The following is a 21638-nucleotide window of genomic DNA, read 5'->3' as shown; positions in this document are numbered from 1 at the left end:
ATATGCCGAGCAGACAGTCTTAGAGGACAAAGGTCCTGTATGTTGAATGAGACCTCTGTTTTGGCAGTTTTTATTATTACTGTATGTTAAAAATAGACTCCAATAACTTCACTTAGTGGTGGGTGGAGTCCAACTGGGTCCACTCGGCACGGCGGTCACTGATTGGCCTATTGAAGCCTGCCCTGGGTGATTATGATGATGGAGAATTTGGTGGAATGAAGATTGGCAAGGGAAACCGAAGTATTCAGAGAAAACCCGCCCAAGCGCCACTTAGTCCACCACAAATCCCACTTGACCAGACCCGGGATCGAACCCGCGCCGCTGCAGTGTGAAGCCAGTGACTAACTGCTTGAGCTATGGCACGACCCTCCGATAACTTAGTAATGATATGACCATATATGACACAGTCTGATGATGATGATGATGTATGGTTAAAAATATTCTAGACACAGTGCAGTGAATATGTCAATGTGAGTACATCAGTCAGTGTAGGCTTAAATTCCTAAGAGGGACAGTGATTTTTCAGTTCTCCACGGCATCCATTCTGGCTCTGGGGCCACCCACCCTATATAAAGTTGATACTACAGATTGTTTCCGCAGGAGTAAAGTGACCAGGCTTCGAAACTGACCACGCCCCACCCAGGGCCATGGTTAAGAATGTATAAAGATGTACCTCTACTTCCCCATACAGGGACATTTGTACAGATAATCATAAATATGAATATATTACAAAGAATCCTTCATGGATGATCAGCCCCACATTAATTCTTTCAGACGCTGTCTCTCTGTCTTAATCTCTCATCATCGAGACAAAGACAGTTTCCAAAATATTGGTGATTGGATACTACTTCCATTTTCACGTCACTGATTATTGTCTGAGAATATTTTGTTGTACACAACTGCCTTGAAAGTGTCAAATCATGTACGCATACAGGTGACTCTCGTATTCACTTTTATTATTCACTTTCACACATTCATGGTTTTATTTCTGTGTCATGAGGAGTATCAGTGTTGTGTCCACATTCACAGTAGAAGCTGTCATGCATGTTCAGACAGTTGGACATGCAGCTGATAATTCAATGTCCGTTCACTGCATTTCCTGTTTTACTCATTTTCGATACACTCAGGAATACAGCCCATGTGCATAATGAGGATGAGCTGTATACTTCTTCCCAGTCAAACTGGATTGTCTGAAATTCAGAATAACATCGGTAATATCTGTTGCATATATTCTTATTGCTTAGTGTGAAATATATCCATCAATATTTCTTTTTACATTTCAGGAACCTCTGTACCTTGACAAGTGTATAGTTTGCTCCGAAGTGGACTGGGAAGATTATTTTGAAGTCCAGGAGCTGATTTCTAAGGACACATTCATTTTTAAGGTCAGCATATTACCCTGGAATTAGGTATCCTGCAAAGAGAATTAAATGTGTTGCACCACACTGTTACCATCGGTTTGTATTGGTGAAATCGTCTCTCACAGTAACAAAGGAGGATGTATTGTTGGTGTCCGCAAACAGGGTGCTCAGAAGATTTGGTTCTAAGAGGGCGAAAGTAACAGGACAATACAAATGAAACTGTACTCCTCTGAAAATATTAGGGTGATGAAGATATAGGGGATAAGATGAGTGGGACATGTAGCATGCATGTGAAAATTGAGAAATGCTTGAAAAATTTTGGTCAGAAACCCTAAAGAGAAGAGACCACTAGGAACACCTACATGTAGATGGGAAGGTAATATTAAGTGGATCTTAAAGATACTATTAATTCACTTAGTTCAGGTTAGGGAAAAGTGGCAGGCTATTGTGAACATGGTAATGAATGAAGGGTTTTGTCTTCCAGGATAAAACATTGTGTGGTCCTTTGAAAGTCAACTGATGTTTTGGAGGAACATATTGTCTCCATCTTCAGGGCCGAAGAATTTGTCAAGCAGAATACCAGCAAATCGTGTTCTCTGATTCATGCTAGTTTCTTGTGTGGCTTATTCACTGACCCTGAAGCTGATGGCAAAATATTCCACTGAAACACCAGTTGACTTTCACCAAACTGTGTGATGTTTTGTCCCAGAATATAAAACATAATGCATATATGAGTTCCAAAAAATGCTGAGAATTATTTGAGTAGTCAAAAAACTGTTGTCTTCTCAAGGAGGACTTAGTTCCATGTACTTAGTCAGTCAGTCATGTGGACTAAGTACATTTAGCTGCAATGTGTTTGTTTCAGGCTGAGGATGGGGAAAGAACCAAGCTGTGGTACCGGCAGCTGCAGTACCATGCGCAAGGGATGGGCGCATGGAGGAGACGGCGCAATGCCCTTGCAAACATCATGATTAATGGGATGCAAACCCGGAACTGATGTCGCCACAGCCTGTGATAGTGCGAGTGTGAATGTCTCATTTATTTAATATATATATTAGCATTATGACAAGTATTTTGCAATACAGTAATGTACAGATTGTTGTAAAATATATAAATATTATACTGTCCTTCTCTTAAAAATTAAATCCACAGATATATTTACATTTGTTAATACTAACAATTGGCACAGAAAGGATTTTCTTGGGGGGGGGGGTGAAGATTTACTGCTGTCATGCTTATTTTCAGATAAACTTAACTGCAACAGCTGAAAGCCCTACAGTAGGAATGTTCACCCTGTTGACAATGAATGTGACTTAACACAACTCAGAATTCATTACTGCCTCTTAATACAATATGGTAAATGTTCCAGTAGTTAATTAGTTTCTTTAGTGCATTTGTACTTGATTCCTGAGTTACAGATCAACATTACATGGTGACAGAATGTTAGAATTACAGAAATATCACACAGATGCCCATTACCAGGCAACACGTAAACATGTGTCACCAGCAACAACCACATATATAAGTCAGGAGCTGTTGGGGGAGGCACCTTGGGGTTGTGTAAAAACACACACCAAAATCAGTGGGGGAGTCCTGTAGGCCCAAGACTAAGAAAGACCTTGCTGGCAAGGACCAGCAGCATTTTACTGGACAGACAGACAGACAAACAGACAAACTCCATGATTTCAGTCTACAAGCGAACTATACTGACTGAGACCGCCGCTTCTCGGCGAAGTTTATTGCCAACTATTGTGGATAGACGATGTCACGTGGTTAGTGCAACAAATCCCCATGGACGTTAATTTCGGTTTTCTAGACCAGAGCCGCTATTTCCTTGAAATAGCCCCTCAGTTATCATCACGAGGCTGAGCGAACCCCATTCAAGACGCACTATGCACTACTTCTCCAAAAAACTTTGGTAGCGCCGGGAATCGATCTGGATCTGTAGCCAGGAACGCTGACCGCTAGACCACAGAGGCGGTCACTGGACCAGTGAGGAAATCTATGATGGCAGACCTGGGGCAGAATGCTGAAGGACTTAGTCAGGGGAGCTAAGTGGCTAATTGCAAACAGAGTGTCAGTGTCAAATAAATCCGTTTATAACCTGTGGCCTTCCAGCAGCCACTATTGTGTGACAATATCACTTGCTGAGTTTGTGTGGAGTCAGTGATGTTGAACACTGCTAGAGAATATGTGAAGTTATGTAACGATTTTATGTTAACTGTTGGCTTCAAGTAGCCTGAATGAAATTAGATGATTATGACTAGTGGAGTGAAAAGGGATTGGTAAGGAGTTGCGTGGGCTACAGCAGCATTGTAAGATTTGAGGCTTTCACGGCGGTGACTATGAAGAAAGCAGTCTTCTGGGATTTGGCACCGTGTATATGTGGTGCTTTACCGTTTCTCACGGTGTTGTCGCTTGCAGATTTCTTATACTTTTTCTTCTACCCTGAAGATGGGGGCGATACGTTCCTCCGAAACGTCGGTTAACACCACATATACACGGTGCCAAATCCCAGAAGACTGCTTTCTTTACAGCAGCATTAGTTTGGAATATTTGGCAGATCATTGTACTGGGTTTCAAAGTGTGTACTGCCTCAAGGTTCATTATGGTTCATTCATTCATTTCCTTTATTTTCCATATAGCCATACAGGTCCATGATATGTATGCTGTGTCCGTCTTGTAGTGCACTCAATTTCACCTGTCACTTCACAACATGTTTCGGCAACATAGTGCCATTATCAGGTGCTCCATTTACGTTAATCTATTGCATTGCTTGCCATTATGTCATTGTAAAATTATTGAAAAAATATTTTAAAATATTCGTCAGTTATAATAAGTTTTTATACACTAAAATCTTGTTAAGATATTCATCTTATATGTCCCAATTGGGACCTTAGTGTATCTGAGACCATATAATTCTCAAAGCCGTGGACAGATAGCAGCAGGGTAGTCGGCAAGGCCTGCCATCTATGACGACTCTGTGAAACTGGCAATAATATTTTATATCGTTTCCCAGATGGTGGTAATGACACCCCTAGGAGTTACGGGTACAATACACCCCCTTTTTCTTTAGCTTCCCCACTGAAAATGTCATCTGCCGTTATTTTTATTTCGAACAGATTCAGAATAAGCGTGCGTGTATAACAGATAAGGAGCCGGGACAGCGCAGTTGGTATAGCGACTGACTACGGGCTGGCCGGACAAGGGGCCGGGGTTCGAGTCCCCGTAGTGGCAAGATTCTTCTCCTCTCTACCTAGTCCAAACTGGTTCTGATGCATACTCAGCCTTCTATCCAATTGATACCGGGGGCGCTTTCACCGGGGGTAAGGCGATCGGGGCGTGAAGCTGACCACTCATCTCCAACCAGTGCAGAGGTCATGAATACGTGGATCTATACGTCCACTCCCCATACGTTTTCATGGCGTAGTGCTTAATTAGTTAAGCACAGGGTCAACTTTAACTTTTTTTCTTGGCTTTACATATGACAGATATAAAGAAGACGGTTGCCCATTTACGTCATAAGATGTTTAAAACTGAGCGAGCTGTCATAGCGGTAACGTTCTAGACGCGTAGTAAGTACTAGGTTCGTATCTCGGTCCGGATACCGGATATCCTGAGCGAGGCGTTTCGTTGTCCAGAAAAGTCCTGGGGCCCAACGTCTACATTATCTAACTGGATCCTGGAGCCGTTTACCTGAGGATAAAACGGCCGGAGCATGAAGCTGACTATTCACTCATCTAGTGCCTAGGTTAATGATTAGTTTGTGGTTTACTACACTCTCAGTATCGATAGTACGTAGTTTCCTGCCGTAGGATGATTGAACAATTGTGAAGGATATGGGAGGAAGTGGCCATGTCCTGATCCAGGTCCTTTGCCTTGATGATCTGAGGAGCTCCGGTGTCCCGGTAGAGATTCGAACCCAGCACCTCCTGTAAAGGGAATCTAGAGCTTTATCGCTACACGATCCTGTTCCATGCTGAAGCTTAGAATTCGTGGAGCTTAATTAAGCATGGGAACAACTTTATATACAATGAAGTTCCTACGTTACACACAAATTTTGACAGTGTTAATTATTTATGTTAAATTATGCCTCATACGTGTGGAGTTTTTAATGTTTTAATGTTCTGTCTTAGCTCTCGCAGGTGGTTTGTGCTGTGCTTAGTTTTTATACCCTGTCTTGTGTTGGTACAAGTGTCCGGAGATGGGGACTAACTCTATCGAGTGGGGCCAAATGAGTAGATTTTACCTGAAGATGGAGACGGAATCCAGACTTCGAAACTTTGTGTTTAAAATGAAAACAGGACGATGGATAATGTCCAAAAACACAATGTTTGTGTTAATGTACCATTGTCACAGACTTCAGATCTTGTTTATAGGTTTCTTCTTTGTAAGGGAACCGTGGTACCTCCGATTTATATAGAACTGACCACAGTAACTGTTCTTTAGGACCACACAGTAGCGTCATCCTAGGATCCACACATTGGCGTCACGTGGATGTTTATTTAAGCTGTGTAACAAATATTTTACGAATAGTCTTAAGTTTTTTAATTCAATATTGAAACACAAATGGCTCAATTATTAAATTAATACTCCGTATTAATCTGTGGTGTATGTCCATCACACCTGATCCTTTAAAAAATCCAAAGCAGGCTTACAACCTTTCCTTTTCGGCCCCCAGGGTCCATATCAGTTGTACCTACAAGGCGATTACTGAGCAGTTTATCAATTTATGCGCAGAACATGTTACAAAGCATTAATAGAAATGGAATAAGCCTTAGGCAACCGTGCCAATTGTAAACTAAATTATCCGTGTAGTGTACGTCACAATGTAATCGATTGTCGAATAATCAATGACCAGCTGCTTCAGAAATGAATTATAAAACACGTTTTCCATTAATCTGGGCCGGCAGTTTCAAACCGTTAATAATATCAAGTTAGGATAATTATAGGGCAATTTAAAAGCTATGGGAGGCAATCCTGTAGCAGAACTCTAGGAAGAAAAGAGACTAACAGAGAACATAATTAAATTGTGTGGTAAATATCTTCCAGCCTGCATGACGCCGTGATAACCTCAAACATCACCTGCCTCTGTTCAGTTCGACTGATATTGTATGCTTATTGTTCAATTAAAGGAATAACATAGCGACAGTGACTGAAGGCACGTGCACTCAGGCCTCCATGTTGTTAGACACTTTTCTGGCGAACAAACCAAAATGGAAGAAGCAGGCATATGTAAAAGTATGTATTCCTTCAGAGGTGACTTTTTTTATTTTAAATTACCTTATTTCTTTCGGTTCCCGATGAGGTCATTGGATCTTTCAATTCACCTAATCCTTCAAGCCTGTAACAGAAATGAGTACCAGGAATCTTCCTGGGGATAAAGGGTGGACGACCGACATGTATGGCTGACAACCTCACCGCCATCTGTGAGCCTATTGCCTAGCAAATGTGGGAGCCTCTATGTCTCACAACCCTATGGACCTCCACGGCCTCTTACAGGGATAATTTCACCTTTTTCATACCTGACATGTTTTGGCCTGTCTTGGCCATCATGAGAGGTTTCATCAACATTAATCGGAACTACTGTACATATTAACAATACATATGTCTATACAGGATACTGTAATTTATTGTTGTTGTTGTTGTTGTTGTTGTTGTTCTACAGCCCGTTCTGTTGGACCTTGGACGCCTTTTCAGTTTCTTGATCTTATACACAGCCGGTGGGACTCCTTGGACGGGGGATCAGCCCGTCACAAGGCCTCTACCTACACAGAGAATAACACAAACACAGAATAAACGCACACAGACATCCATCCCTTGAGTGAGATTCGAACCCACGATCCCAGTGTTCGAGCTAGCGAAGATAGTTTATGCCTTAGACAGCTCGGTCACTGTGATCAGCAACTTAAAATTATAGCCAATGATAAAAAATTTATAAAAGTAAAGGTATCCCTGTAACAGGCCGTGGAGGCCCATACGGTTGTGAGACGTCGAGGTTCCCACATTTCCTAGACCATCGAATCACAGATGGCGGTGAGTTTGTCAGCCTTACGCACCGGCCGCGCTTTACCCCCAAGAATATTCCTGGTACTCATTTCTGTTAGAGACTGAGTCGACCCCAGGGACATAGTGCTGCTGGAAGGATTAGTCAATTGGTAAAAATACAATGATCTCATCGGGACTTGAACCCGCATAGTGCCTCAAGTTAATTAAAAGTTAATGACATGGCGATTCATTGCTAGTGGTTTAATTGAATACGTTTCAGTTGCGATGAGCAGCGGCTGTTGTGGCACGCTCCACACGACATAAACATACAAACAGGTGCCCAGCACACGGAAGGGTACATGTCTGTGGTCTAACTGCCCGAAATCAGCTCTGTGTGAATGTCAAAGTGGGCAAGTTGCAACTTCTTCGACCACTTGGTCACCATCCGTTTATGTAGTATCAATGTAAGGAGCTGAAGCCGGTTTATGGCTCCGAGATGACGGGTGAGTTGAAACTGTTTAAAATAATTGTAGTCTTATTAATCTTGTAGTACAGATTAAGGTAGGGGCATGCGGTAGTGAAGTTGGTTCAGGCACAACACTGCAAACCGGAAGGTCGCGGGTTCGATTCCTGGTGAGCTGGATTTCTTTTTACCTAACCCTTCCAGCCTCACTATGGCCCTGCGGTTGACTCAACCTCTAACAGAAATGAGTGCCAGGAATCTTCTTGGGGGTAAAGGGCGGCCGACGCGTAAGGCTTACAACCTCACCGCCATCTGTGAACCGATTGTCTAGAAAATGTGGGAGCCTCGACGTCTCACAACCCTATGGGCCTCCACGGCCTGTTACAGGGATAGATTTACGAATTAAGGTATCTACAATATGTTCCTCGGTTGCTTTCAGTTTGTTAGTAACTTATGTTAACTCACTCACTTCGCAAAGAAACCAGAACTCTGCGACGAGTTACTAGCGTCTGTTAACAGGGTTGTGAAGAGGACGAAGACATAGAGAGGCTTTGGACGTTGTCCGGGTTGACAGCCCTGACCACGCAGCACATTTATCTCAACGTCTTCCTTTCGCATTTGAGGCTTCATTTCTTGTCCGAAATCCCAGTGATTCTGAGCTACATTTCTTTTCCAGCGCTTGGTTTTTGTACAGTGAGTTTGTGTGAGTGTAGTTCGTGTGCTGGAACAGTTGTCCCACTTCTAGTCTACTCTCCTTATTTTGAAAAACTGATAAAAGGCTCTCGCCGGTCACAGTAGCCGAGCGGTCTAGGGCATGCTCTGTCTTCGCTCGTTCGGAAGCCGGGATCGTGGGTTCGGATCTGTTTCCTGTGAGGTACGAACTGAACTCATATGTTATTCTTATACACTGCCGGCCACAGTAGCCGAGCGGTCTAGGGCATGTAGTGTCTTCGCTCGCTCAGAAGCCGGGATCGTAGGCTCGAATCCCACTCAAGGTATGGACGTCTGTGTGCGTTTATTCTGTGTCTGGGTGTTTTGTGTTTAGGTAGAGGCCTTGCGATGAGCTGATCACCCGTCCAAGGAGTCCCACCGTCTGTAAAATAATCATGAAACTGAAAATTAGAGGCCAGGGCCAAGGGAGCTGTAGAGCCTTACTTACTTACTTATGGAGCTGAGCCCTTCTTGATGAGACGCCAAATCTGCAGCTCCTCAAGAATTTCCCAGCATTTTATGGAACCCGAAGGTTCATTACCGTGTTCACTAGAGCCCTCCACTGGTCCCTATCCTGAGCCAGATCAATCCAGTCCATACCATCCCATCCTATCTCTCTAAGATCCATTTTAATATTGTCCACTCACCTACGCCTTGGACTTCCCAGTGGTCTCCTTCCTTCAGGCTTTCCCACCGATATCCTATGTGTATTCCTCTTCTCCCCCATTCGGGCTACATGCCCTGCCCACCTCATCCTCCTTGACTTGATCATTCTAATTATACTTGGAGAAGCGTACAAGTTATGAAGCTCCTCATTATGCAGTTTTCTCCACCCTCCTGTCACTTCATCCCTCTTCGGATGTCAGTGGAAAAAAAAAAAGGGTTAGCTACTTAGAATCAGGGATGGACGTGAGCTCTCGGAACCAGGTAAGATAAAGCTGTCCCTGCTCTTACTTAAGCACGAGGCCATGAAGACGTAGGGGGAACGGGAAGCACAGCTCCACCACACCTGACCTCGACACTAAACACGCCGTCATATCTGAAAAGATTGTATTTTCCGGAACTTCACTTTGTAACGTATACCCAGTGCAAGGACAGAACAGCAGTAGAGATCCGTGGTCTCTGTCTTTCTCTTTGGCAGACTTCCCTCTCGACCACAATAATGTTCCTCTAGAAACAGGAGCAAAACACCGCAGATAAACTTTTTTTACCGTGTTTATCCTACCAAGCCGATTATCCTTTGTAGCAGTCTATAAGCGCGTGATGACCTCTCTTTGTTTCAGTTCACGGTGAAGATCAATGGGCAAAAGTATGTTGGTTAGAGTAGTTCTGTGTTTACGTGTCTGTAGAGTATTCTTAGTACTTCTAAATCGGACGTTTTGAAACTGTGGTTCGCGAACCGCATGGCCCTTAAACTATTATGCAGTAAAGGTAAAGTTGTCCCTGTACTTAACTAGTTAAGCACGACGCTATAAAGATGTATGGGGGGGGGGTGAATGTATAGACCCACGCTTTCTTGACCTCGACACTAGCTGGAAGTGAGAGGTCAGCTTCACGCCCCGGTCGCTTTACCCCCGGGGAAAGAGCCCCCGGAACCCATTGGACAGGACGTTGGGGGAACCCCAGAGCCAGTCTGGACGACATAGAGAAGTGAAAATTCTTGACCCCACCGGGACTCGAACTCCGACCCATCCAGCCCGTAGGCAGTCGCTATTCCGGCTCCGAAAGTATTTTACAGTTCGCGAAAAAAAAATCACTCGCGCCATTTTCTTGGATCTCCATTCTGTCTGTGTATCCCCCCTCTCAATTCCTGAGTGCCTGAATCAATCTATATGAAACTTGGTATGTATATCATGGCACCTGAGCCCACCTCAACGTCTTACTTCATAAATATCTCCAACCAGTCTGTGTTTCTGTGTATCCTTCCTGTCGTTGCTAGGCAGTGGCTAGTAAAATGTATTCTTCCATTCTGTGCTAAGCGACGGTCTTTAAACACGTTCCCGCTGCAACAAATACACGTAATAATAAAAGAATTGTTGGACAGTTTGTTTTCTATGCGGTCCGTTTCTTATCAAAGCCTAGTCTATGGGTCTGCTTCTGTATCTCCCCCATTGTTGCTAGGTAACAACTCGATTCGTGTCATATAAAGGAAAGTAGGCAATTGGTTCTTCTCAGAACTCCTTGTTCACAAATGCCTCTCGGGAAGCGCGTGCCTACACACGTATGCTAACCTCTGCTTACTCCAGAATATTGTCACATGGCGCTTAGACTTCTGTGCTTCAGTAACTGAATGCGACATCTGAGCTTGAAGATTATTATCCTCTGACACGTGACGCCGTGTAATCTGGTAAATCTTTACTAAAGTTTCGTAGGAACGTGTTGCGTCTGTCTTTAGAGAACCAGATACTGAGCAGACAGAGGAACGTTGGTAAGCACCTGCCAGACTGCATGCGGTCATAATCCAAAATATCATTGCTTGGTTTTTCTTTCTGCTTTAATTATTTCGTTCTTTCTGTGTTTGTTTCTCCTCTTCTTCTTTTGTGTCTTTATAGTTTCCTTGTTTCGCTAATTCTTCGCTCCATATTGACGTCGTTCTGTCTCTTTCTTTCTTTATCTCCCTTTTGTTCTTACACTACTTCTTTTCTTCCTTGTAGGTTTGTTTGGTTCTCTCATTCTTTGATTGCTTCTTTCCTTATTTGTTTTTGTTTGCTTCCTTGTCCTTGTTTGTTTCCTCCCTTCCCTCCTGCAGTCCCGCCGCTCTGCACCTCAGAACTGCAGATAAGTTACCTTTCGCAGAGGCTGAGGCCAGTGAGACATGGGAGACATATGTCAGTCCCGCAGCTGACTCTTCAACTGCAGGTCGATACCAACAGAAAGCTTCCGGCGGTAGCCATGGAAACGACACATTCCTGAGAAGTGCATGGCGGGACACGATGCATGTGCACAGTGTGCACTGCCAACTGGCGGTTAACCCAGAGCACAGATTGCGCTGGTCAGGACTCGGAAGGGAAGAGAAAGTGTGAGACATGGAACAGGAATAAGAAGGAGGAGATGAGGAGCAGAAGAATAATATGAAGGAAAATGAAGTAAAGGAGGGAGAGGCGGAAGAGGAGAGAAATAGGAAGGGAATGAGAATGACAAGCTCCAGGAACAGAAGAAAATAACGAATGAGAGGATGAGGTAACGGAAAAGGAATAGAAAAACGAGCAGAAGGGCAGAAAGAGGCAGAGAAGGAATAAGAAGAGGTGAACAAGGCAAAGGGCCGGTGGCTGACAGTGGCCGTGGGCACTGCTCTGAATACTGCAGGGGCTTCCCCTCGAATGCCACTAGCAAACCACAAATAAATACATAAAATTGGCGCGTTGTGAAATACCTGTACAGTTTCGAAGCTTGCGCCCTTCCTTCGAAGATGTTGAGGGAGCAGGCGCGATCTGGGTTCCGGTATCTGTTACGTCACTCAGAATACAAAGAAATGTCCCACGCCCGTCGGCCGCAGCCTCGCTCGGGATGACGTCATGAACCGAAAGGTTCGGTAATGCTGAATTACGTGGTTCGACGTGCTTGAGGAAGTGGATGGGAGCTCACAGCCATAGCTGTGCCCCATATTGTGGCCAGAAATGTATACCACTAATAAGCATATCGTAATGTCACGAATTACAGGTAACAAACATGTCATGAAGCACTTCTAGAAACAATTTGCCCTTAGCAATAAATTACGTATCTGCGGTCTCTCCCATGGGGCATGTAGCACGCGTGGGAAGTGGTTACGAGCTTTGGTAGGAAAACGTAAAGGAGAAATATGCCTAGACGGGAGGATAATATTGAAATGTACTAGCAGCTTAGAGTGGGGGGGGGGATGTGGGCTGGATCTGTCGGGCTCGGGACATGGACAAGTGGCGAACTCTTGTGAAAACTGCAATGAGCATTCTATTTCATATTCAAGGACCAGGAGCTGAATAAGGAAATAACATTAATAACCTCAAGCCCAGTCTTCATCACGATGACAAAACTTCTACATGTTCACTGCGCATGTGAGAATGTACTTACTTACTTACTTACTTACTTACTCATGCGGCTGAGCCCTTCTTGAGGAGCCGCCAATTCTGCAGCTACTCAAGGAATTCCCAGCATTTTATGGAACCTGAAAGATCATTACCGTGTTCACAAGAGCCCTCTACTGGTCCCTATCCTGAGCCACATCTATCCAATCCATTACATTCCATCCTACCTAAGATCCATTCTAATATTGTCCGCCCACCTGCGCCTTGCGCGTGTGAGAATGTAAGCTTAAGAAAAGGTAAGCTATCCCTGTAACAGGCCGTGGAGGCCCGTATGGTTGTGGGATGTTCAGGCTCCCACATTTTCTAGACAATCGGCTCACAGTTGGCGGTAAGGGTGTCAGCCTTAAGCGCCAGTCACCCTTTACCCCCAGGAAGATTCTTGGTACTCATTTCTGTTAGAGACTGAGCCGAACCCACGGCCATAGTGCGGCTGGAAGGATTAGGTCAATTGAAAAATCTAATGAACTCTTCGGGAATCGAACCCGCGAACTTGTATCATAGTGCCTCAACCAACTACGTTACAGCGTCCGCGTGTGAAAACGTAGAAAGCGTAACTGCGTAAAGCTGACTTTTCGGGTGCGTCTGATTTCGGATGCTACGGACGTCGTGACGCGTTGTTGCTCTGGGTGCCACGCCCAACGTTGCGTCCGTCTGCTGCTGGAAGCGGGCCCAAACCCACCTCCTCTAGTTCCCGCCAGACAGAAACAGCGACATCAGCGTTTCGAGCCATTGAACTTGATAAATAGGACGTTTCTTGGTCCCCTTTTGCNGCAGGGGAAACCGAAGTACTCGGAGAAAACCTGCCCCAGCGCCACTTTGTCCACCACAAATCCCACTTGACCAGACCCGGGATCGAACTCGGGCTAACAGCTTGAGCTATGACGCGGCCTATAATCGCTCTTAATGTTTTACAGTTCGACGTTTTATTTCTGCTACATGTTTCGGTCATACAAGACCATCATCAGGCAGTTGTATGTAGGAATACATACAGTTATTGGATCCATACCAATGTCACGCGTCGTCATATATAAAACAGAAAATTTGCCTTAAGTTGGTATTACAATTAAATATAAAATGGAAGATAAAGATAAGATAAAAGATAAAATATAAAAAAACGAGATACATAACATGAGTCAAGATAAATTATTAGGTGACATAAGTGTTGAACATATTTAAGAAATATTAAAAATACTTAAAACATATTTTTAAAATAATTACTTACTTGCTTACTCATGGAGCCGAGCCCTTCTTGAGGAGCCGCCAATTCTGCAGCTACTCAAGAATTTCCCAGCATTTTATGGAACCCGAAGGTTCATAACCGTGTTCACAAGGGCCCTCCACTGGTCCCTATCCTGATCCAGATGTATCCAATCCATACCATCCAATCTTTCTAAGATCCATTCTAATATTGTCCACCCACCTACGCCTTGTACTTCCCTGTGGTCTCTTTCCTTCTGGCTTTCCCACCAATATCCTATACGCATTCCTCGTCTCCCCCATTCGTGCTACATGACCTGCCTACCTCGTAATTAAAACTATTAAATATGGGAGGTTAAGTATATGTATGTATGTGTATGTACGTACATATGTAAATTTCCGTGTCTGACACATTATGTGGCTGGTAATAGGGCGCTGGTTCTCTGGTCATGGGTTTTCATGCGTTGCATTGTACTGCGTTTGAATTGGCACCGACAGAGAGGCATCAACTGGGTATTTGAAGAAAGACCCAAAATAAGAGGCAAGAATGAATTATATAAAATATTAATAACAACGCATTATGGGCACTAGAGACTCTTTCCCTGGAGGTGAAGCGGCCGGAGTGTGAGTTGATCACTCATCTCCATCTAATGCCGAGTTCAGAAACGGTGGAGCCATACCTTCACTCTTCCATATGTCTTAATGGCGTGGTGCCTAATAAACTAAGCAACACTACACAAAGTCTGCTTTACGTTTACCTTGAAGAGGTTTCATTTTATCCTGAATACTTCAGGGCCGTGGGCAAAAATATTTTTAAATGCCTTGTATATAAGCAAATTTTTAATATCCTCCATGTAAAACTGGCTCCTCTGTTGTAGAGGAACCATTTTGGCGCCCATGTAAATGTCGGCTGAATTAATTCTGGGACTGTACCGGAACTTGTGGTGCTGTACTGTTTGTGCAGATTTGAGACAACGTTTGAATAATTCATGTTCAACTTATGCATGTATATGAACACTATATAAAGACATAAAATGGAGGCGCCTCTCCAGAATATGAAAATACTGTCATTTACATGTGTCGTGTAGTGCAGAGGATCTGAGAACTGCCACATTGCTACAATTCATACATCTTGATACTGTCACGTGTATGAGTGACTATAGACGGGGTTTGGATTGATTACCGGATTTATTGGACCTTTTGATACAGCAACTGATTACAATTTACAATTTACTATTACACACACTAGTGTCCACAGCTATGTCTTTACTGCCGTTGCTTGGTAGCGGCTTCCAACGGCGGGCGTTCCCCTTCCTCTGGGTTCCCGAACTGTCCCCGGCCTCAGCTACCAGCTTCTCACAGCGACAGCTCATAAAGACTGAACTTAACTTATTCACAGTCTTCGTTGACTGACTCTCCAACAAACTATCCAACTCATTGCATCTCCCAAATTGTGTCGCTGATAATATCTCGGTGCGGATATCGTAGAAGACGCCGCTTCCAAGTATTGTTGTATCCAATTGTTGCCGTGAAACATGCTTGTTTTCAGAACCGTTACCTAGTAACGGCCTCTGTACTGTTGCTTCTTTCGCTGTCATTGCTTAGTAACGGGTTTACATGCCATAATATTAACAGATCACAAGCACACGAAATGTTGATCTATATATGCATTATGTTACATTATCATATACAGGGTGTGGCATTTAAAATGCAACGGTGACTATAACAGGAAGCTTACAGGTTAGTATCTCACTCGGTACTTACCCTTCAGGGTTACGCATTGTTAAGTGATTGAACAGCAGGAAATGATTTCGATGCCTAGCAATGTTCACTCGTACTTGTATAGCGCCCTGCTTGCACCTGCAGAGCTGCTGCGCAACTAACGGCGGCAGGAGCCTAGCAACCAGGGTGACAGTGACTCGAGCGTGGCGAGGAAAGCTGGGAGAGTCCATTACCTGAGAGGAACAGCTTCTGATTTCCGTCCTGTAACTTACTGAATGCCTGTTTGTTTGGGTTGCCTTTTAAGGGATACATCCTTTATATGTGAATATGAACTGGGATAGCTCAGTCAGCATAGTGACTGACTACGGGCTGGATGGTCGAGAATTCGGAGTTCCATCGTTGAAGAGGCACGATATCTTCCTCCTTCACACAGAGTCCGGACCGGTTCTGAAATGAACCTAGCAACTCACGTTAAGAACACATGGAGTCATACCTCCACTGTCTCGTTCGCCATCATGGCCTGTTGCTTAATTAAGTACGAGGGACCTAAACCTTTACATTGCCATTGCATGCATCTAAAGTAAGGGTTGTATTCGATTTTGCCATTTTGCACCGCTAATCATAATGAAGTCTAAAAACTACTTGTTATATACAGGCCGGCTGAACCTATGAAAGGTTAACGAAGATAAGGGTTTTGGTTTATGACGCAATTTCCGTCCCACGAGTTCGCGAAAGTTCCCTAGTGACCCTGCCTCATATGACCCGGGATCCGCGCGGGCGAGAAATGTGTATCTTCACTTCCGAACTGGGCTCCAGTGGACTCAGCACTAACAGCAACACAGGGAGTAAGATTAAAATGAACGCAGTTCGGAGAGGTGATCAAACAATACGTTTACATGCATCACACTTCAGCACCTCCTGCAAATGTAGATTACCACTGAGCAGGTTAGTCTAGCGGTAGCCCTCTATTCGAGAGGCACTGTGTTTGAATCTCTTACAGAACATCTACTATCCTGACTGAAGTTTTTCGTGGTTTTCCTCAGTCCTTACAGGTAAATTCATGGTATAATATCTAAGTTCACAGCTGATTCCTTCTAAATTATTTCCAGTCCGTCGTTCATGTCGACGCCACAAGCGTCTCGATATTTTAGGCGTCAGAAAATAACGCACAAAATAAATTTGGGTCCCGTAAGGTGAAGCACGTGCAGTTGTTGCAAGTCTCATAACTAACTAACTAGCTGCACGGAACGGATTCCTTCTTGAGAAAACTAACATTTGCTTTGCCTCTCAAGAAATTACTAGAATTTTACGGAACCCGCAGGTTCGTCGCGGTATATCGCGTCCTAAGGTTGCATTTAGCAGCCTCCGTAGTCTAGGGGTAACGTTCCCACCTCATGACTCAAGGTACGCGGGTTCAAACCCGGCGGAGGTCGTGGAATTTTTAAGGGCGGAAAAATTCAGGGAACAAGTCCTCCGGGAGGTACTTTAAGCCGTGGGTCCCGTGTCGTAGCTTTACGGCACGTAAAAGATCCTCATGTCTCTAGGAGACCTCTGAGGAAAATTAGGCAAGTTTCCCGCCCAGTAGTTTCCAATGCCTCTGGTAGATAGGGGAAGTATCAGGTACCGAGAGCTGACCTCGTTGGCTGAACGGGGCTGATAGGACGCACCAGTACCGGTAGGGTATGGCGACTGGTAGAATATCAAAGGGGGACGTACAATAGACTATTAGTCGCGGTGCATGGGGAAACCCACCCCCTCCAATAATAATAATAATAATAATAAGGTTACATTTCGTAGGAAGGGCCTCGAGATATGAAGGACAGCTGTCAATATATCACCAGATAGTGAAGTGGATCATCACGTTATCACCAAAAAGTTACTACATTCTCTTTTCAACCTAAGATATTAACCGAAATCACCATACCGAAATTCTCGGTGAACACAGGGAATTTTCTTCCGTGAGGTTGCCTGCTCTGGCTGTGACTTGCCTTCGGAGATGTTTCACACAAATTTCATGATGTCAGTAGGAAAATGTAATAGAAGACGGTCACTTAGGAGAACAAGCAAAAGATGATTCAACCATTTACAGCTACATGCACGCAAGCTGAAGCATGACAAATGCTTCCTGAGGTACGTTTCTATACTGAGAATATACTCGTAAAGGGAGGGACCAGTGATATAAGAAAACATTTATGGAATATAAAATTCATGATACATGCCATCCGCCGAGAGAAGTCTCAGTGCGTACACTACCAAGTGTCCACGGAAACCGTGTATTACCAACATGGCGACATGAATTATTGTTCAATAAATAGCGGTAATGCAGTGCATCACTATTGGTTCCTCGCGCCTGCGCAATCAGAGGCAGCTAACACACCGATCTGTGTGTGTGGTCCTCGCGAGTAACGTCACGCATACATCTGTGCAAGAGTGACACAAGTGGAAGAAAATCTATAAATATTTATGCGAGACTAGACCTAATACTGTACAGGGCCACTGTATAGTTCACCCATCAGTTATGTTAGTTACTTAACGACGCTGTCAGTCTCTAGCGTCGATGATGATTAATGGATGTGTCACATTTAATGGAATGAGAATTAGCAGGGGAAACCGAAGTACTTGGAAAAAAAACCCAGCTCAGTGCCACTTAGTCGACCATAAATCCCATATGACCTGATCTGAATTCGGAGCCAGAAGAAGAAGAAGAAGTGGTCGTGGCCTAATTAAAGGGACTATTGCGTCACATGTCTGCAGGAAGTAAGAAATCTAGGAGACAGTCAAAATTGCTTGTCTCTCTCTGCCGAGATTGGAACCCAGAACCTCCAAAATACAGCAATATTCGGAGGTGCGTCTGTGGTAAAGAAAAACCTATAACCAATAAGCTTAGGCTAAGAGCACGTGATCCACCTGTTCATGTACGTTTCCTTCTTGTATGTGTATGTCACTCTCTTTCCTGTTACTCCCACTTGGAGCATAGGCCATCCGCGAAACCCTTCGTTTCACTTCAGTTTCTGAATCTTAGACAGTCGGTAGGACTCCTTGGAAGGGGGATCAGCCCGTCACAAGGCCGCTATCTATCTATCTATCTGTCTATCTATCTGTCTATGGCTCTACAGCCCTTTGTTGGCCCTTGGCTACTTTTTCAGTTCCTTGATATTTTACACAGTCTGTAGGACTCCTTAGACGAGGGATCAGCCCGTCACAAGGACGCTACCTGCACACAGGACAGTATAAATACAGAATAAACGCAGATAGACATCAATGCCTCGAGTAGAATTCGAACCCACTATCCCAGTTTCCGAGCGGACGAAGATAGTTCATGCCGTAGATGGCGCGGCCACTGTAATCGGCGGCCTCTACCTATAGAAACACTTTGTCTCGTGTACAGAGATCGAATAATGCCTAGAAATGCCCTGTATGCCCATGCAACTTCGTTAACGTGAAGAGCTCCACGAAGAACTTCATTCCGAACATGCGGTGTTTAGACCAAGATTCGAACCAGGAACTTCCCGTACAGGAGTCTGAAGTGATATCGCTCACACGATAATCTGTAATTTGTTAGTAATCTGACGCGTTAATAGTGTGGCATGTAGACCCGTTGTTAGGCAACGGCTTCGAAATAAGCAACTATGCAACGGTCATTACTAGGCAGCGGTCCGTAAAGAGCAACAGAGGAATGATGTTCTCTGTGCGGTCCGTGCTGAGATGTAATAAGCAGGACAAGCTAGGGGATGAGTTAGTCGGTTAGTGAGATGGTTAATGAGTGATTGAGTTAGAGAACCACCGAGGTTCAGTGCTTATGAGCTGTTGCTGTTAGAATCTGATAACTGAGGCACGGTGACAGTTCGGGAACCAAGAGGAAGGGGAACGCCCGCCATTGAGAGCCGCTACCAGGCAACAGCTAATGAAGCCGTGACTGTGGACACAAGTGTATATGTGTGTGTAACAGTGAACTGTAAATTGTAGCCACACGCTGTATCAGTTCAATAAACCCGGTCACCAATCCAAAACCCTTCTATAGTTACTTCATCACGTGACAATATGTATCAATACTCTCAAGTGACAAGTTTTATTGTGTTAGCATTGTTACTTGTTAATCTGCATTGTGTTAGTACTATCACGTGTTAATCTGGACTGTGTTAATGCTGACTCACTCCTCAACTGTTTACGGCTTGGTTCGCCTGTTAGATGATATACTAGATGATAGTGGAGTGCAAACCAGTCCGTAACTTGCTGACGCGAAGAAGGCCAGGCTACGCACGCACTTGCAGACGAACGGGCAATAAGGACGAACTATACAAGAAGGAGCGTCTTGCGGGACATTTCGGCAGGCTTTACGCTCCATTAATTTGTCTTAGAGACTCAGCATGTTCAGTAGCAGAGCCTGGAGGCTTAACACTGTAAATAACCAAACCCCGGGCATTAGACACGATCCTGAGCCATTTCCAAGCACCCTCAATCATCACTAATACCAACTGATCATCTTAACGCCATCCTCCAACAATGGGAACCGCCACAATATTTTCCAGTAGGGGGAGCAACCAGCTTCCCAGAGGGGGACAACTCGATAATTTTCTTACAAACTCATGTTTAAGCTGACCTATGAATGATCACGCTACGGTGTTCAGGTATAGAAGAATGGTTTAAAAATATTTTAATTGTTACTGTTGATAAAAGCTATCCCTGTAACAGGCTATGGAGACCCACACGGTTGTGAGACGTCGAGGCCTCCACGTTTTCCTGGTACTCATTTCTGTTAGAGGCTGAGTTGGGCCGCGCCATATTTCAAGCGGTTTGTCGCTGGCTTCCCACCGTGGCGGCCAGGGTTCGATCCCGAGTCTGTTCAAGTGGGATTTGTGGTGGACAGAGTGGCGCTGGGGCAGGTTTTCTCCGAGTACTTCGGTTTCCCCTGTCAATCTTCATTCCACCAACTGCTCCACAATCACACTCACCTATCATCTGGGGCTGGTACAATAGGCCAGAAGTGGCCGCAGTACAAGGAACTTAGTCCCACCCACTAGTCGACCTTAGGTAGCCATAGTGCAGCTGGAAGGATTAGGTCAATTGAAACGATGTCCTTTGTTCAAGTACTCCTATCAAATGTGTGCAGTATTCATGTTTTAAGGATTAACTCTATCTATTTATCAACGACACGATAGGCCCATCAAATTATGTTATATTAAAGGCAGGAGACTAACGAGTAGTAAACAGAAAATGATCTGGATGGAAGTGGTCGTGGCTTAATATAATATACTGTGATGTTCCTTGCCTGGAGCAACTGAGGAATAAGGAGATACCTCAGTCCCAGGGCAAGATCGGTTCTGGGCACCTCCCGAATGCAAATCAGAAAAGACCGAAATTAATTTTTTATATTCGGCTTATAGCTTGAACCTGAAACACAGTTCTCGTGTTCTGTGGGGGGGGGACATGTTACGTAATCTGTGTGTTTATATTGCTCATGCGTTGGGGGAAATGTGTTGACTTTTAATTTGACAAATTCACAATAAAATAAACAGCGATAGTTAATGACATGTGGATTTAAATGAAAGAGGTTGTCCAGTACAGTACGCCCCTCTGCGTTAATACAGTGTAACTCACTATCGCCCTGTAACTCTATATATCCGGCTTTGTTCCCAGAGAAAGAGCCCCCGGTACCCTTTGGATAGGAGACTGGGTGGGCTCCCTAGACATGGAGAAGGGAACATGATTGACCCTACCCGGACTCAAACTCAAATCCCTCGGTAAAAATATTGTAAAAATTGTAAACTTGTAAAATTTGGGCCCATACTAAATTAACCCAATTCAATTCTTGTGACTCGCCTGATGACGACCTAGGAAAAGTCGAAACATGTATCGCAACGCCTGTGCATGATGATACTTTAGTATCTATTTTGGTCTTCATTCTGTGGATATCATTGTTGTGCAGACGGCCGCATTTTGCGCCGTTGGCCATTCGTTCTGTGTAACGCGTGCGAACTTATGTACCCATTTGAATGAAGTAGCATGGTCAGAGGTGAGGATTACTTCAGTCTGTCACAGCAGAGCTGAGGGGGCTTGACTTGCAGGTCGGTCGGGAGTTGTCGGCGAGTCCTGACTCTCTCGCTTGCCGTCTAACTCTCTCTCCCTCTCTTCTCA

At 44.3% G+C, this 21638-nt stretch overlaps 1 protein-coding gene across 2 annotated transcripts in view; it reads left to right on the top strand.

The window, feature by feature from the left end:
* LOC111872405 overlaps positions 1-2488 on the top strand; it is a 184875-nt gene extending 182387 nt beyond the window's left edge. For both annotated transcript variants that reach the window (XM_023866264.2, XM_023866265.2), the window contains exons 12-13: positions 1284-1385; positions 2227-2488. In XM_023866264.2, the coding sequence (XP_023722032.1) occupies positions 1284-1385; positions 2227-2358 (234 nt within the window). In that variant the 3' untranslated portion in view covers positions 2359-2488. The remainder of the gene's footprint in view (positions 1-1283; positions 1386-2226) is intronic.
* The last annotated feature ends 19150 nt before the right edge of the window (positions 2489-21638 follow it).

Source organism: Cryptotermes secundus, unplaced genomic scaffold (assembly GCF_002891405.2).
Source record: "Cryptotermes secundus unplaced genomic scaffold, Csec_1.0 scaffold247, whole genome shotgun sequence".
In the NCBI taxonomy this organism is placed as follows: domain Eukaryota; kingdom Metazoa; phylum Arthropoda; class Insecta; order Blattodea; family Kalotermitidae; genus Cryptotermes; species Cryptotermes secundus.
Note: the sequence above shows the minus strand (reverse complement) of the source record. Positions and strands in the feature narration are given on the sequence as shown.